Source organism: Sceloporus undulatus, chromosome 4 (assembly GCF_019175285.1).
Source record: "Sceloporus undulatus isolate JIND9_A2432 ecotype Alabama chromosome 4, SceUnd_v1.1, whole genome shotgun sequence".
Lineage (NCBI taxonomy): Eukaryota > Metazoa > Chordata > Lepidosauria > Squamata > Phrynosomatidae > Sceloporus > Sceloporus undulatus.
Genome location: NC_056525.1, coordinates 66947660 through 66965237, shown reverse-complemented (window position 1 = coordinate 66965237; position 17578 = coordinate 66947660). Strand labels below are relative to the sequence as shown.

At 40.4% G+C, this 17578-nt stretch overlaps 1 protein-coding gene across 1 annotated transcript in view; it reads right to left on the bottom strand.

Annotated features, from left to right (window-relative positions):
• The window catches only part of RAB44 (RAB44, member RAS oncogene family), a 28377-nt gene extending 19294 nt beyond the window's left edge, over positions 1-9083 (bottom strand). The window contains exons 1-2 of the mRNA XM_042464298.1: positions 9011-9083; positions 6748-6843 (exon numbers count right to left, since the gene is read on the bottom strand). Of these exons, the coding sequence (XP_042320232.1) occupies positions 6748-6843; positions 9011-9055 (141 nt within the window). The 5' untranslated portion in view covers positions 9056-9083. The remainder of the gene's footprint in view (positions 1-6747; positions 6844-9010) is intronic.
• Positions 9084-17578: the final 8495 nt, after the last annotated feature.

The following is a 17578-nucleotide window of genomic DNA, read 5'->3' as shown; positions in this document are numbered from 1 at the left end:
CATTGTCAGGGAGGAATGCAAAACACAAACAAAAACACTATCTGTAGCCAAAAAGAAAGAGAAGCCTCTATGGATGGTAGTTGAAAATCTTCAAGCAGTTAAGGAGAGACCAAACGCAAAAGTGAAACGTGACAGAAGTAGGGCCAGAATAATGAATGTTCAACATCTTGTGCACAGGGCAAAGATAATTACTGTAATAATGCAGCCAAATAGATGTTGACAACAAAAAAAGAAAGAGCAAGAGACTCAATCCATAAGATCTGAGAATCAGCAGGGGAACACATTACATGCTCGAGTAGAAATAAAAATACAATGTAAACAATACACTGAAGAACTCTATTAAAAAGATGAAAGGATGACAGATTCATTCAAGATGAAACATTGGAAGATGAACCTACAATTTTAGAAAGTGAAGTGGAAGAAGCACTCAGAGCGCTTGAGAGAAATAAATCACTAGGAACACATGGCTTAACAACAGAGCTGCTTCAAGCTACAGAGACAGAATCTACTCTAGTTCAAATTAAAATCTATCAACAAATGTGGACAAACGAATGGCCTACAAATGAAAACACTCAATATACATTCCAGTGCCCAAGAAACAGGACAGCAGGAACTGCAGTAACCAAAGACCATTGTATTAATCTCCCATGCAAGCAATGTGATCCACTTACAACAAAGACTTTTACCATATAAACAGGGTGTTCTCACTAGGCAAAACCCCGCGTTCTGAATCGAATCCTAGGAGTGGCGTTCCTACTAGGAACCGATTTAAATCTAGAACTGTTCTAGAGCAACCTGCAATCGTCCCCACTACAAATCGAATCGTGGAGCGGTTTAAAATTTTGAATCGTGTTTTCATCATTTAACGCGTGTTTAAAAAGTACTAGGGTCGGACCTACATTTTTCCCTTGAATCGGGATAGGAACCGGAGCATTTAAATAGGAACGACAGCCTTTGAAATCGGGTTAGCTGGATGGGAGGAGCAGAGTGCGATGGGGCTGGCCTTGGGGGAGTTGCCCTTTCTGTCCCCATTTGTCGTGGCTGTCGCCATTTTTGCTTCCCTCACCCCTTTGTCCGCTGTGGTCTTTCAATAAGAGATAAGGATTTTTTTTTATTTTTTATTTTAATGGTTTACAGGCGCTTAATCTCTTCAGCGCTTTAAGCGCCTGAAGTCCCGGCTGCTCAAGCACCTGCATCTGCCAAAGGACTACAAGGCTTCCCCTGGTGGATTGCAACCTCCCCTCTGTGTGGGGAGAGCCCATTTCTAATGGAGGAGAGGCAGGAAGGGAAGCCTCCTCTTGAAGAGGCATTCCCTGCCCGCTTGGGCTCTGATCTCGCCCAGGCAGGGAAGGGAAGCCTCCTCGCGAGGAGGCATCTGATCTCGCCCAGGCAAGGAAGGGCTCTGATCAATTGGGGGGGGGGATAGAGCCTTTCTCCCTCCCTTTCTCAAATGGAATCTGCCTTCTCCTCCAACCCTGGAAAGAGAATCTTTGGGAAGACTGCTCCCTCCCTGCTTTTCCAGCAGCCTCCTTCATTGATCTCTGGGCTCTCTGAAGGGATTATCCCTGGCTGTCTTGGGACGTCTCTTGCTCTTGCTTTATTTGGCTTTCACTCTCTCCTCTCTCTTAGGTCTGCAGCCTCTTCCCGCTGGGATCGTTCTCTTTTCCCCTTTTCTGTCTTGTGTCTCTATCCCACTTAAACTGACTGCCTTCTCCTCCTTGATCCCATTTTCCAACCCTGGGCTTTGGATGCAGAACAGTCTCTACCCACTGAAACCCACTGCCTTCTCCTCCTTGATCCCATTTTCCAACCCTGGGCTTTGGATGCAGAACAGTCTCTACGCACTGAAACCCACTGCCTTCTCCTCCTTGATCCGATTTGGCAAACACACACACACACACACACACACACTACAGACAGACAGACAGACAGACACACACACACACACACATGATTATATATGAATACTCTCGCACACACATGCATATATATATATATATATATATATATGCATACACACACAAACATATAGGTATATATACACATATATATTTGTGTGTGTGTTTGCACACATGTATATATATATGCATATGAGTGTGTGTGTGTGTGTGTGTATATATATATATGGTAATTATAAAGTAACAACTTTTTTAATTTATGAAAAACCCCTCATCTGTAGTTCCAAACCCACTGTAGAAATAATACAGTTTGAGACCCCTTAACCTGCCCTGGCTCAGTACTAAGGAATTATGGGAACTGTTGTGTTTGTGAGACATTTATCCTCCTCTGCCAGAGAGTGCTGGTGCCATAATAAACTACCATTCCCAGGATTCCCTAGCACTGAGTTATGGCAGTTAATATGGGGAGGCACAGAAGAGGACGCTTGAGCGATTAAGCGCCTTCATTGGTCCATTTGGGGAAAAAAACCACCAAAAATACATCGATTCACAAACTGTCAATGAAATGGAAACGATGCCAAAAGATAAATCGCTTCCAAATATTCCAGATTAACGTTACGTCATTCTGACGTACTATTGATTGACAGCTCCAAATAAGGTATGGAGGAGAAAAATCGATTTATTTAAACACCGATTTCATGCCAAATAGGAACGCTTGCAGGTAAAAACTTCGATTTAAAAAACCAGATAGGAACGAAGAATAAAAGCGATTCAGAACGCGGGATAAGACCAGGGTTATTTTGAATCGGTTTTATTAAAAACGTTGTATTTTAAATCGTTTCAAATCTTAAGTGAGAACACCCCCAAAGAGAAACAAATGCCAGATGTCCAAGCTGGGTTCAGGAAAGAAAGAGGCATTAGAGATTATAATGCAAACATTCAGTGGATAATGGAGCTAACCAAAAAATTTCAGAAAAAATCAGCCCAAGCTTTATAGCAGGGGTAGACAACCTGCGGCCCGCAGGCCGGATGCAGCCCGGTGAGGCCTTGGGACCAGCCCCAGCCTGGTCCTGCCGCCGATTACCACCGGGGCCTTTGGGGGGCAATTGTCTATAGAAGCCTCAGAAACATGCATTTATATTAACATTTTTTTAAAAATCAGCAAATTTTTTCGCGTGTCCTCCATTTTTTTAAAAAAAGTGTCTTCCATTTGAAAATTTTGTCCTACATTTGTCCTGGTTTATTTATATATTTAATTTTTTAAAAATTATTTAATTATTTATTTTTTGGCTTCGGCCCCCCCCAGTTGTCTGAGGGACAACAACCCGGCCCCCGGCTCAAACAGATTGCCTACCCCTGCTTTATAGATTATATCAAAGCCCTTGACTGTATAGTTCATGAAAAATTATGGGTATCTCTTAAATATGTGTGCCACAACATTTGTTTATATGATGCATAACCTGTACACAGGACAAGTAACTACTGTCAGCTCAGAATATGGAGAAACAGAATGGTTTCCAATTGGCTATGGGGTCAGGCAAGGCAGCCTTTTATCACCTTATCTGTTTAACTTGTATGCTGAATATATAATACTTAAAGCAGGTTTAAACTTGGAGGAAGGAAATGTGAAAAACTGGAGAAAGGAACATTAACAATTTAAGATATGCAGATGACACCATACTATTGGCAGAAAACAGCACAGACTTGGAACGACTACTGAAGGAAGTCAAGGAAAAAAGTGCATAAGCAGGTTTACAGTTGAACATTAAAAAACAAAATAATGACCACAGATGATTTACATAACTTTAAAGTAGATGATAAAAACATTAACATAGTTCAAGATTTTCCATACCTTGGTTCAGTCATTTATCAGAATGGAGACTACAGTCAAGAAATCAGAAGAAGACTAAGACTTGGAAGGACAGCTATGAGGGAACTAGACAATATCCTGAAGTGGAATGCATTGTTGAATGCTACAGTTAGGACGAAATGATATTAATGTTAGACCTAAAATATTTCAAGCCTTAGCTAGAAGAGATGTCTCCAGAAGGTGGTGCTGTTTCCTTTGCCTTAAGATAGATGCTAGCTTGTGTGTTATCTATGGAGGTCTGGTTGTAGCAACACCTGCTGAAATTCCCTCTTTTATACAGCTACTAAAGGGACAGGAATCAACTCCAGTTTTCACTGTGGCAACCCAGTGAACCCATCATCTTCAGCATGAATTCATGACTGAATGAATACATGACCTGCTTTGGCAGCACATGCAGATGATACTGTTTCATGCAGATTACTTTTCACAGTATGCTCAGTCTGCCACCTTGAGATGTGCACAATGTTAAATCTTCTATTATTTATATATTATTAAATGAATTTATTATTTGTAGTTGCTATGGTTGATTTTGACCTATGACGACCTTATGAATGAGAAAATGGCAAGGAGACACTCTCCTTCTTTTGGGGCTAGAAACAAACACAAATACACATACAGTGTAAGTATGAAAAACACAGAACAATACTAAATTAACTATATCCTATCACATAGGATTACATTATAAACATAACCTTCAGCAGAATTCACTGGAGTTGAGAATATTGTCCAAAACACACAACCATTGAGTAAAAAAGAACAGATTCTACAGTTTTAGAGAGACAAAATGAGAGGGGGCAGGGGAGGGAAGGAGAGAGAGAGAGAAGAAAAGAAATAGCTTATGACATGTGTTGGGATCAGTCCAGGGACATCTGATACAATAGGTCTACCTGAGGGAGAATGTCTACCTGTATGAATTTTGGGGGAAACATAGAAGAGCAGGGTCCTGGGGTATGTTTTTATTAGAAAGTGGCTTTCCTAATCTAAATATACTAGAGAATTATTGTAATATAATGTATGGATGTACAAGACTTTTTTTAAAATACTATGTCATGAATGGGCTGAGTAACCACCTGGATAGATTGCATCATTATATTTGTTTCTAGCCCCTGAAGAAAGCCTTTATTCATTTAGGCTTTTAACACAAATAAATAGTTGACCATCTCTAAGCATGTGGAGCTTGTCTCTTACCATTTTCTGCTTTTAACATGCTTTTCTCTTCACAACCTATGAATGAGCAACCTCCATGAGTCCCAGTCATCAGTGGCCCTGGTCAGGACTTACAAACTTAGTAAGGTGGCTTTCTTAACTGAATCTGTTTACTGCAGGGGTAGGCAACCTACGGCCCATGGGCCGGATTCGGCCCGGCGAGGCCTTGGGACCGGCCCCAGCCCAGTCCTGCCGCTGATTGCCGCTGGGGCCTTTGTCCTATCAGGAGGCGGGCAAGGGGGGGCAATTGTCTATAGAAGCCTCAGAAACATGCATTTATATTAACATTTTTTTAAAGATCAGCAAATTTTTCCACGTGTCCTCCATTTTTTAAAAAAAGTATCCTCCATTTGAAAATTTTGTCCTACCTTTGTCCTGGTTTATTTATTTATTTAATTTTTTTAAAAATTATTTAATTATTTATTTTTTGGCTTCGGCCCCCCAGTTGTCTGAGGGACAGCAACCCAGCCCCCAGCTCAAAAAGGCTGCCTACCCCTGGTTTACTGCCTTCCACTTTTGTGGGCATTATCATCTTTTTTTCAATGGGTCATGTTATCTCATGATATGTCCAAAGTACAATAGCTTCATTATCATCATCTTGACTTCTAAATATGTTATATCCTACCCTATATCCAAGGATCTCAGAGCAGTGTGCAATGAAATTAATTTTAAAAGTTTAAATATTTTTAAAAAACAAAACACTTTGAAAAGATTTTAAACTATGCTTCACAATTTGACAAGTTAAATCAAGACTGTTTAAATTCACCTTATATTGTTTCAGACAATTTAAAATCAGGCTCATGTACAAATTTAGATGAAACCCATCAGTCTCCAAAAGCTTTATTAAAAATATGTCTTTTTACTTGGTGCCATGGTGACGCCTCAGTGTCCATGTCACTTGTGCCTCCAAATGAAGGGTGCTACACAGTAAAGGTACCACAACGGAGAAGGCCCTTTATTCTGATGCTAGTTGAAAACACAAGGCCACTGGTCTAATTTCTGTGGGTATGACTGGTGAAGACAAAATGTGGCCATAAGCCTGAAGAACACATCAGACTGAGAACAATAATATGTTCTTAGCACACTTTGCTTTGCTGCTTTTAATCTTCTGCAACCTCATGTTTTGCATATTAGAAATTCTAGCTTTGCAAAATTTACACTCCAGTCCCATTCTTTTCAGATCACTCATGCCCTACACTGATTTTTCTTGCAGCCTTCCATACACATCCAAGGTCTGCAAATACACAACAGTCAGTGATAGAGTCCCATGGGATCCCCATGCTCACACAGAGCAGAACAGTGATCATACCTTTGCCACAATGCTAGAATATTCTGTACTATAATACACAATGCTGTCAAACACCCAACAACTGAAAAATAACAGGCAATACAAAATAATACTGAAGTATCATGAGCTCTAACAGTTAGGTTTTTCCAGATGCCTTGCCGCCATGCTGCCATATCATCCTATTTGACAAAAAGAAAGGTAGGAGCTGGAGAAGGAAGAAACACCCATATGTCTGATAACAATGCAAATCAGAAATACGATGGACGTGATGGAAAGCAAATCCATGCAGCTTATGAAAATGCACTTTTAAAAAGCAACTGCACCAATTCAGTGTAGTTTAAGTTTCAAGAGGTATTCAAGCATGAAAATAGCAGTTATGAGGGAAATGTATATGCAGAATGAGAAAACGCAAACACCTGTGTATGAATCGCACCTTGAAATATAATTATTTGGTCTGAATTCTCAAATTGACACTGGCATCTTACCTCTTTTTGAATACCAAGGAAATGTTCTATTTCCTGTTCCTTGATACTCAGAACTTTCTTCATCTCCATATTATACAACTGACTCCTGGTTTTACTCTGCAATAGCAAGTGTGATAATACTTTAATAAATAATAATAATAACAACAACATTTATTTATACCCTGCCTCTCCATTAAGATCAAGGTGGCTTACAATATTAAAACAGTAAAATACAACGTCCCAGAAACCCTCCACCCACCATAACCAATAAATCATAAACATAAACAATAACAATAAAACAATACCATTAAAATTATTAAAACAGACAAGACAAGGTAGTCAAAGGGAGCAACTGAGATACTAATCTGGGAAGGCCTTTTGGAAGAGATCCATCTTGACCCCCTTTTTAAAGCTGTCAAGATTGGTAATATGATGGGTCTCCTCTGGCAGACCATTCCATAACTTGGGAGCAGCAGAAGAGAAGGTCCTCTGGGTAACCACAGCCAACTTAACCTTACAGAGTCAATCATTGAGGAATTTTACACACATTTTGTTTGTTTGTTTGTTTGTTTAATAAACAAATTTATTTAATCCTAAATTGGACCCAAGGTGGCTCACAAAAGATACTTTAAAAACAGTGCAGTTTTTAAAAAACAGAATTAAAGCATCACATTAATATAACAGGTTAAAAATATAAAATAATGAAAAACATACAGCGAGCCCTTGGTATCTGCAGGAATTTGGTTCCAGGACCACCACACCACACATGCGCGCGCACACACACACACACGTGGTGACCAAAATCTATGTTCAAGTCCCATTAAATACAATTGTATAGTAAAATGGTATCCCTTATATAAAACGGAATGATCAAGGTTTACTTTCTGGAATTTATATTTCTAAAGAAATTTCAAGCCGTGGATGGTTAAATCCATGGATAAAGACGCCGTGGATACAGAGGTCCAACTATACTAAGTTAAAAATACAAAACCATTTCAAAATACACAAAAGCAAACACCCTAATAAAAAGTCTCTCTTATTAGAAGCCTGCTTGAAAAGTTTCCCCCTGAGGATCTTATATTTCTGGCAGGTTTGTATGAGTCCTATTTACTTTTAAATCAGGCTATAAACTGGGCCTGTAACAAAATGTTGCAACATTAAATGCTCAAAATACTAGCCAGCCTGCCATGCCATTTTCCAGGATATTCTTCTCATGTCCTTTTTTTAACTCTCTCTTTCTGTGTCCCACAGAAACATACTTGCAGAGAGATCCAAATCGCTGAGAGTTACAGGCTCTGTCTCGCCCCAACTGTCTTGATCCAGATTCCTGGGGTACATTCTGAGGACAAATCCACTCCATGTCTTTTCCTGCTCAAACAAGGAACTCATCCTCATGAAGAAGAGATAGTTCAGTCCTTGAAATTATTCCCCACCTGTATACAAGCTCTTAAACAGAGCTGGCAATGGTTGTTGTTTTTTTTTTGGGGGGGGGGGGGTAGAGGTTGGACTACAACTCTCAAAAATCCCTTGCCAGCATGTCTACTAACCGTTCTGGTTGGTGAGTGGTACTCCAGAGAAGTAACTTTCTCTGGCTCTCAATGGCCTTCCTAGAGAATTCCTAGAGAAATATGGAGTTCTCTTTTCTCCTTCTCCTTCTCTTTCACTTCTCATGCTGCTGATGAAATATGTGAGATATCTCATCCTAGAGTACTGTATATACTCATGTATAAGTCTAGAAGTTTTAGGCAAAACTTAGACCCCCCCCCAAAAAAAAAAACCTGAGTCGACCTATCCACGGGTCAATCTATGTATTGTACTTCCACTCTTATTTTAACAAGGAATTGTCACCTGGCAAAAGGCAAGAGCATAACCTCTCTTGGAATCATTGACTCTATTCTCTCATCCAGCCAACCTTTAATATAAGCACAAACATGCCTGATGGAATTTTGAAAGTTTTTTGGCACTGTTTTCTGTTGCTTCATCCTTTAGACCCTTTCTTCCAGCCTCTAAACTTTACCCTTAACTTATCCACGGGTCATGTCACAATCCATAATTTTGGTCTCAAAACCTGCCCTCGACTTATACATGAAGTCAACTCATAATCGAGTATATACGGTAATTATTCAGTATAATAACATCATAATGTGCTGTTATGGTTATTTAAATAGTGTGTAATCCACCCTGAGTTTTTGGAAAATAGCAGGATTTTTTTTAAAAAGCAAAAGCCCAGCACACTCCTTCCCATAAATCCTGAGAATTAAGCGTGACCCAGCTATGCACCTACCTCATACTGCAGCCTTTGTTTCTCCCTCTCTATCTGCTGTTCCATTTCCTCATATAACTGTTGTACCTCTTTGTTATGATCAGCAACTCGCCTAGCACAGATGACGAAATGAGAAAGTTTTGGTTTGTCTGTACATCAGATAATCTGCTGTTAAACTTGTATGGTGTTGCTGGTAGCACCTTTATTACAATACCAGCTCCTAAATATGTGTACATCTTATTTGTCCTTTTAAATTGATGTGTGTTTTAACTGACATTGTTTGTCTGTTAATTGTTGTTGTCCCATGCCTCAATCGATGCAGAGAGGTGGCAAATAAGTAAATAAATAAAAATAATTAAACTGCTCAGCAGCTAGTTTTGTAGGAAAAGGGCTACTTTGATCAACAGATTGATGAGAGAAGGTTGGACAACAGGCACATCCCTTTGCCGCAGCTGTTCACCACTGCTTCTACACTCCTCCCTCATCTCTGGATAGGCAACTGGGAGGGCCAGATACCACTCCTCAGAGGAACAGAATTGGCTCCAAGCACCCCTCTTTACTAGTCTCAACCATGTGCCCATCTACAGTAGGTAGTAGGTCTCCAAGATTTACACTTTAAGATTATAATTCTTAACCAGAGATACCAATAATTGAATTTGGGGCCTTCTGTAGGTAAATCTTAGCATCTGAATGGTATGCCCTTCCAAATCTTGGCAAAGTTAGTTTTCTGAATTATAATTCCCAGAATCCCCCAGTCAACATGACGTTTCTGCCTTGGGTCCTAAACTCTGTTTCACAGAACCCTGTTTTCTTATTCTGGAAGACAGCACTGCTCATGCAGTAAAGTAACTCCACTTTACATTCCATGACCTACATTTTCAGCGTTAACTGTAGCATTTCTTTTGCATGCTTAGCTTCCTTAATCAGGTGTGTCATTTTAGCCAAGAACTCCTTTAGGTTTCCCAGCAGACCTGGTTCATCTTTCCGGAGCTGCACCCAGATCCTCCAGATCTCTGACTGGCTGTAAGAGAGAGAATTTTATGTTTTCTCCTTTCTGAATGTTCTTTCCAAATGCTGATTAATGGATTGCTCATTTAGAATATGGTTCAACTATTCATTAGTGCAGTAACCAGCATGGATATCCTATGGGCTGATTAGTTCACTCAAACTGCAATACAGTATAGAGTAGAGCTAAAACAGAAGGAAGAGCAGGATCTCTCAGTGGAAGTCTGGATGATTTGCACTAGGTCAAAAGGGTTTCTGACTCCCGGTTGTCAGAACAGCAATATCAACAATGAGCTGCCAAAAAAAAAAAGGCTTGGAGGAAAACCATGTATGGATTTTTTTTGTGCATGGCATAGGACTTCAAAGCTTGGTACTGGCTCACAGTTTCCAAGAAAGAGCGTGAGTTCAGAAACACACTGTTCCTTAATTCTAAATGCATTTTAGCAGCCCCAAATACCAAAACAAAACAAAACAAAACAAAAAAACCAAAGTAGATTCCATAGGCCTTAGGAGATTGCTTTCAAGGGGTCATTCCTGCTTTCAAGGCCCTTATATTTACTGCTGACAATGAAGATGAAGAAGAAGGTGAAGACGAAGAACAAGAAGGCAAAAAACCCTTCTGAGCTAGTGCCTTTCCCCCAGAATTTTGGCTCAGCTTAGCCATCAAACCTAAGGCTGCTGGCACACTGCACATTCATGCAGTTTGATATCACTTTAATTGTCATGGCTCCATCCTGTGGAATCCTGGAATTTGTAGTTTGTTGTGTTACCAGAGCTCTCTGACAGAGAAGGCTAAATATCTCACAAAACAACAAATCTCAGAATTCCATCACATTGAGCCATGGTGGTTAAAGCAGTGTCGAACTATGTTAATTCTACAGTGTAGATGCAGTCTCAGTCACCAAATCCACTCTTGTTCAGAGCCTGAAAAAATTTCTTCAGTGAGAATCACATCATCCATGCTGGCCTGGGATTTGCTTGGAGTTGTATGTTGAAAAAGTTATTTTTTGAGGTTCTTCTCCCCCCCCCACCCCACCTACTCTCATTCCTGCTATATCTGGATCCATCTGTAATATTCAGTATAAAAAGGGCATAAAGTTAGCACATCCTTACTCTTCAAAGAGAGTGTCAGCTCCCAGATCGTTTATGAAAGCCTTGAAGTATTTTCGCTCCTCCATATTAGCTTCCACTAATGGCAGGCTTGCAGGAATCCTTGCAGAAACTGCTTTCCTCTTCCTGTGCTCCTGTGTCACCATCTGTGAGCTCAGAAAATGCCCTGCCATGGGGACAACCAAAGTCACACCACTGGACAGACATGGCACAAAACAGATCAATCTGTGCCAATATTTGGCTGCTAAAACCAAACAACAGGGCTTTTAGCCTATAATTTCCCAAATCTTGGAAATTCTGGGAATTGTGATGCAAAAAGTAAAATTTTAGTTTCTCTTGAATAACTACCTGTGACTAGTCAACAACTCGAGAGCTAGTGTGGTTTAGTGGCTTGAGTGTTGGACTACAACTCTGGAGGCCAGGGTTCGATTCCCAACTGGGAATGAAACCAACAGTAACATTGGACAAGTCACATGCTCCCAGCCTCAGCGAGAGGCAAAGGCAAACCTCCTCTACACAAGAAAACCCCATGATAGGTTCATCTTAGAGTTGCCATAATTTGGAAACAACTTGAAGGCACACAACAACAACATGAACAACCTGCTGAGCCAAGGCATCTTGCCACGAGTGACACAAGGCAATTTGCTGCCTGCAACAGAGAAGCAAATATCACTGTCTGCCAAAATCAAAGCTCCTATTTAGACTAGTCAAGTTATTTTGGCAACTGAGAAAGAAAATCTTAAAAGTTCCTCTCCCTTTCCTGGCAATGAGAATTGTTGTCATTGTTAACTGCTTTCAAGTTGACCCTAACTCATGGTGACCTTGTGGATGAGACATCTCCAAGACCTCATAGTCTCCATTGCTCTGCTTAGGTCCTGTAAATTCAAACCTGGCTGTAATGCAGTCTTCCTCTCTTTCTACTGCCTTCTACTTTTCCTAGAATTATTGTCTTTTCTAATGAGTCAAAATACATTCATTTAATGAAAAGATGACTAACAACTTACTGCCTTTTAAAGACATACCTAAAATCTGATGCCTGAAGTGGTCACCTCACTGTGGTAGAGCTGGCCCTGCACTGAGCAGTCACAAGCTACATAGGACTCTGCTGCTCCAGGCAGACTATTAAAACAAGTGTGGATGGCACAGGACAGAAATCATTGCTGCAAACGTCTGTATTTTCTAAAGGCACTTTCCCTCTCACTTCTGCTTTTGCATTCCTGTACCTACAGAAAGCAACATCTAGGAGCAGAACATGGAAATGCTACTTTTTTTTTGGACTACAGTTCCCTGAATCCTCCCAGTGGTTCCCAGACTTTGGTCAATTCAGTTTTTTGGGACGTCAGTTCCCAAAAGCACCAGCCAACTTGGCCAGCTGTCAGGATTTCTGGGAACTAAAGTCCCAAATATCTGGAGGACCAAAGCTTGGAAATCACTGTGAGTCCTGTATGGCCAGAGGTAGTACAACTACCCAGTTTAGATGTTTTTCTTTTCATTTTTGGTCGGGGGGGGGGGGAGGCTTCTAGATAGACAGTTCCCATCCTAGCATTACCAAACAAAAGACACTATGTAATGGTTCTGTCTTTTCTCCTTAGACTTCCAGGAACAAACATTTTTAAAAGAAAGATGAGGCGGGGAAACATGGGAAGATTACAAGTGGGTCATTACAACTTGGGGACAGTGAATGAACCTGGATGATGGCACAATAATTGGGGGAAACATTACTTGGGAATTGCAATCTATACATGATTACTCAGGGGTCATTCAGATGTCGTGGGGGGGCAGAACAATGCAAATAACCTCACTCATGCATTCCAGGGTTAAGTGGGTTTTTTGGCAGCCCACCCCAAAAACTTAATCAGGTGCATTCAGGATGCACATGAACAACAAAGATTCAACCCGGATTCATTCTGGATTATATATGGGGCTCACTCACAAGTAGGCATACTTAAAGTCACCCTTACAGAATTGCACAGACAGTTAAACTAGCGTAGCACACTAAGCAAAGGCACAGGCAATCTCCAAATGTTTTGGACTACAACTCCCACCAGCCCTAGCCAGAATGGCCAATGATAAGAGGTATGGGGGCTGTTTTCCAAAGCATCTGGAGGGCATAGGTTTCCTGCTCCAGTGTTAACCCAGTACATACTGAGCCCTGCCATGAAGTCTTCAGTGGTTACATAGCCTTCGTTGTCAGCGTCAAGGCCATCAAAGAGAAGCTCCAACTCTTCTGTACTCCAAGGTACATCTCCTTCCAGTTTCTGAAAAAAGACAAATGTGAAATAAGAGTTGGAAAGAAATTTTATGAGACCAACAGTCTCAGATAGGTTTGCCAGATTAGGACTATCCCAAATCAGGATTATTCTATGAGGCTTCAAATACCTAAGAGCTAGGAATGATCCTTTGTGATGCCACAGTGGATAGGTCCTAGTGATGTTGCAAGGGTGAGGTTACAAGACAAATCTTGGTGGTTTAAATTATCTTATATGAAGCAAAGGCCACAAATGCACAGAAGATGTCATTCAAATAAAAAAAACAGTAACACATGAAAAAAAAATATGTATTCTGATACATATATATACATACACACATGTTTCAAAGCAGCACTTTCACCTTGACATTCTTCCCCCTCACCCTGAGAATAAGAAAAGAAGAGGGTCCTAGCTCTGAGACCTGTGAATCCTAGGCTGCATCTGCACTGCATAAATAATGCAGTTTGACACCACTTTAACTGCCATGGATCAATCCTATGGAATTTTGGGAATAGTAGTTTTGGGCCATATTTAGCCTTCTCTGTCAGCATAATCTGATGCCACAACAAACTACAAATCCAGAATTCCATAGCATTGCACCATGGCAGTCCCGCCCTCCCCAAGCCAATTGTCTGGGAATTACGGAATTTGTAGTCTAACACATGAAGGGCAATGGGTTGAGGAAGGCTGAATTAGGACAATAGCCACTTAAATAATACTGGCAGAGGAGTCAATTTTTCCCCCTTACAGTATTATCTCATGGAGATCAAAGCCAAGATCAAGATGCTTCCCATGTCACACTGCTCACTGATTATTTAAGCAGAGATTTGAAAAGTTACTTTCTTAAACTGTAATATGTTGGCTGGAGAACTCAAAAAGTAACATTTCCAAGCTCAGCACTTCTGCCTTGTAACCCCTTGAATCACATTAAACCCAGCATTTGATCTATGAAAGCAGATTACCCAGTCCAGCAATTTACCTGCATATCCTCTCGTGTAATAAAACCTTTCTTGCTTTCATCTTGATCTTGGAAGATGTCCTGAATTTTTTCCATGATTTCAAAATGGAATGGCTCATTCTCTGAGATAGGATATGTTTGCACGTTTCCCTCCATGCTTCTTGCTTGCTTCCAGCGATTTGATGCAAACTTCCTGCCTCTAGTTGGCCTTCTCAGCTGATCCATGGCCCTGCCAAAGGCTTGCTCCATTCTTTAGAAAGACAATAGGAAGGGTACAGTGCTTCTTAATATCCTCCTTGAGATCAAATGAATTTGATTAACAAGAGACTTCTCATATTATTTATTATATTTGATTGCACAAACATTACCCTGACAGTTAACGTGAACTAATGGGGTCTGTAAGAATTATAAAGCAAGATATATTTGTTGGTATTGTTGCTGTTGTTGTAGTTGTTGTTGTGTGCCTTCAAGTAGTTTCCAATTTAGGACAACTCTAAGGCGACTCTATTACAGGGTTTCCTGTGGTTACCAGAGGTCATATATTAAATAGTTAAGTTTTATTGGAGATGTGTACATGACTGTGTTCTCCATAACACAGTTCCATGTGCATAGCCTATTTTCCAAAAAAAGGATTTAGTCTTCAAAACATCCATATAAAATTAATATTATAGATCACAATCATAGATCCTATGTGCACTGGATGAGTGTAGCAGTGCAGGGTAGTTCACATGCGCCAGCCAGGCCGAGACTGTATCATCATGGCTGGCCCATCCCCTCACTCCCAGATCTGCAGCTTCCACTGGTGTGCCTGCAGGAGCTCTGTGGAGGGTGGGCTCACCTGTGCAACCAATGAGAAGACAGGACAGAGAGACATCTCGATCACATGGTGGGACCCTCCAGAGGATCAATCCAGGTCTGATTCAGCTGTTTGCAAACCACAAAACCTTGCACTAACCCCATGGTTTCAGGAAAACACCAAGACTTCCCACAACTTTGCCAGTGATGGGGCAAAGTCAGATTAATAAGGAAAGCCCGTGATATTTCACTGGAAGTCACCATGTATTGTGTAGACATCATCAATGTTGGGTTGGGAACATGGTGCAGGCAAGGCCATAAAGCTGGAAGAGGCTGTAAGAGTCGCCTAGTCTATTTCTGCTGTGCAGGAATACACAGTTGAGAACTTATCATCCCACGTCTGTTTAAAGACCTCAAGACTAGGAAACTCCACCACCTGCTGAAGCAGTTGATTCCATTATCAAACAGCTCTTCCCTTCAGGGTACTTTAGGTAGAATCTCCTTTTTTGCAATTTGAATCCATTTGTTCCTGGCTTTAGTCTCTGGAGGAGCCAAAAGAAAAAGAAAAAAAGCCCCAAGCTGGTTCAGTCTTCCATATCACATCCCTTTAGCTATTTCAAGATGGTCATCATGTCACCTCTCAGGCTCCACTTCTCAGAGCTAAATTTACCCTGCTCGCTGAGCTGAACATCATAGGGATGTATAAAGTTATAAGAGACATTAGAGATCATTGAGTTGCTCAGTGTAGAATATAACATGAAGGATGCACTTAAAGCATCTCACGTTTGCATGACACAGCCACAGGACAGGACAGGACAGCCAACCCTCTCTCAAAAGTGCCTCTATAACTTAATGAGTAATCAAATAAATCAAGTGAAGGAATAGGTTGTAAAGGAAATGCTGCATTGTCGTCTTTTTTTTTTTAATGCCAGTATACTTGAATTAATGAAGTAGAGGTGTTGCTGGGAATTACTTCTTTAATAGAAAATTTGGTACCAGATGAAGGAATAACACAGAATGAACAGGGATAGGTTCCTATACCACAAAAAGATGAAAAGAAATTCAGCATGCTTCAGAAAACTTTGCATCCAGAAACAGACAACATATACATGTGAAATGAAACATGGTCAGATAAGCCTTGCAGAAGTAAAGAAAATTTTGAATCATTGCAAGACCACTTGAAAGCCTCTTCCAAAATGTATCAAAACAATGTTTATTTTTTTCTTTCATTAACCTCTACTTTTATGATTTTCAGTTTGGTGACCAAACTTATAGGTCTACATTTCTCTAACATGAGGGGGGGAGTAGCTTAGGCGGGTTTATCTGCTGTCCCCTTTTCTCTCTGTTTTGGTGCTTAACATGATCTGTAAGGGAATCTGGAGGCAGCTGCTGTTTACCTTGCCCGTTGTAGGCAGCCCCACACAGCTACAACAGGATCAACTAGAGCAGAATCCCATTATTATTACCCAGGTCAAACTTTTATTGTATTGTTTACTGCAAACATACTGCTGCAACCTGCCAGTAAAAATTCTGTGTTTCTCCAGCCCTCTTTCGCCATCTTCCCAATGCTAATAAAAACTTACAATGACACAGAGGACAAGGAAATAAAATGCAGGCTGGGAGGACATAAAATGACAGTGGAAAGGGGAGCTTCTTTGTCAGAGGCTTTTGTTAACTGAACTGTGCCTGTATAGAGTCATTCCTCCATATCCACAGATTTTTTATTCATGAATTCAAGCATCCACAGTTTGAAAATATTTTTAAAATATATAAATTCCAAAAAGCATACCTTGATTTTGCTATTTTATACAGTGGACCCTTGTTATATGCTGGAGTTTGGTTCCATGATCCTCCATGGGTAACAAAATCCGTGGATGCTCAAGTCCCATTAAATAAAATGACATAGCAAAATGGTGTCCCTTATAAAAAATGGAAAATCAAGGTTTGATATTTGTACTTTCTTTGAACATTTTCAAACCGTGAATGCTTGAATCTGTATATAAAATTCTGGGTATAAGAAGGGCTGACTGTATACCATTTCATAATGTCATTGTATTGAATGGGACTTCAGCATCCATGGATGTTAGAGCAAAAGATGGGTTATTAGACCCAGGAACACACAATGGAAATTTTATGGTTATATGGGGTATGGATCCAGGTAAATTGGTTGTATACAGATTGCCTAACAACTATTGTGCTGCACTGACTCTAGTGCAGGGATCTCTGTCTCCTTTGAACAGCTGCCTAGTGAGCAGAAATTCTGCATGTGATTCTTCTTCTCCCTGGAATGGAGATGTGGCAAAGGAAAAAGAAGAAACTTATTATATGAAATTCCCCATGCTGGTGTGAAGACAGACTTTTAGAAGGAACTTCAACTACTGATCAATTTTTCCACAATTAAACTCCACAAAATGACTCCAACATAAAGAAAAGCCTTTCAGCCAAGCAGAGTGTTAATTACTTCTTTGTTTT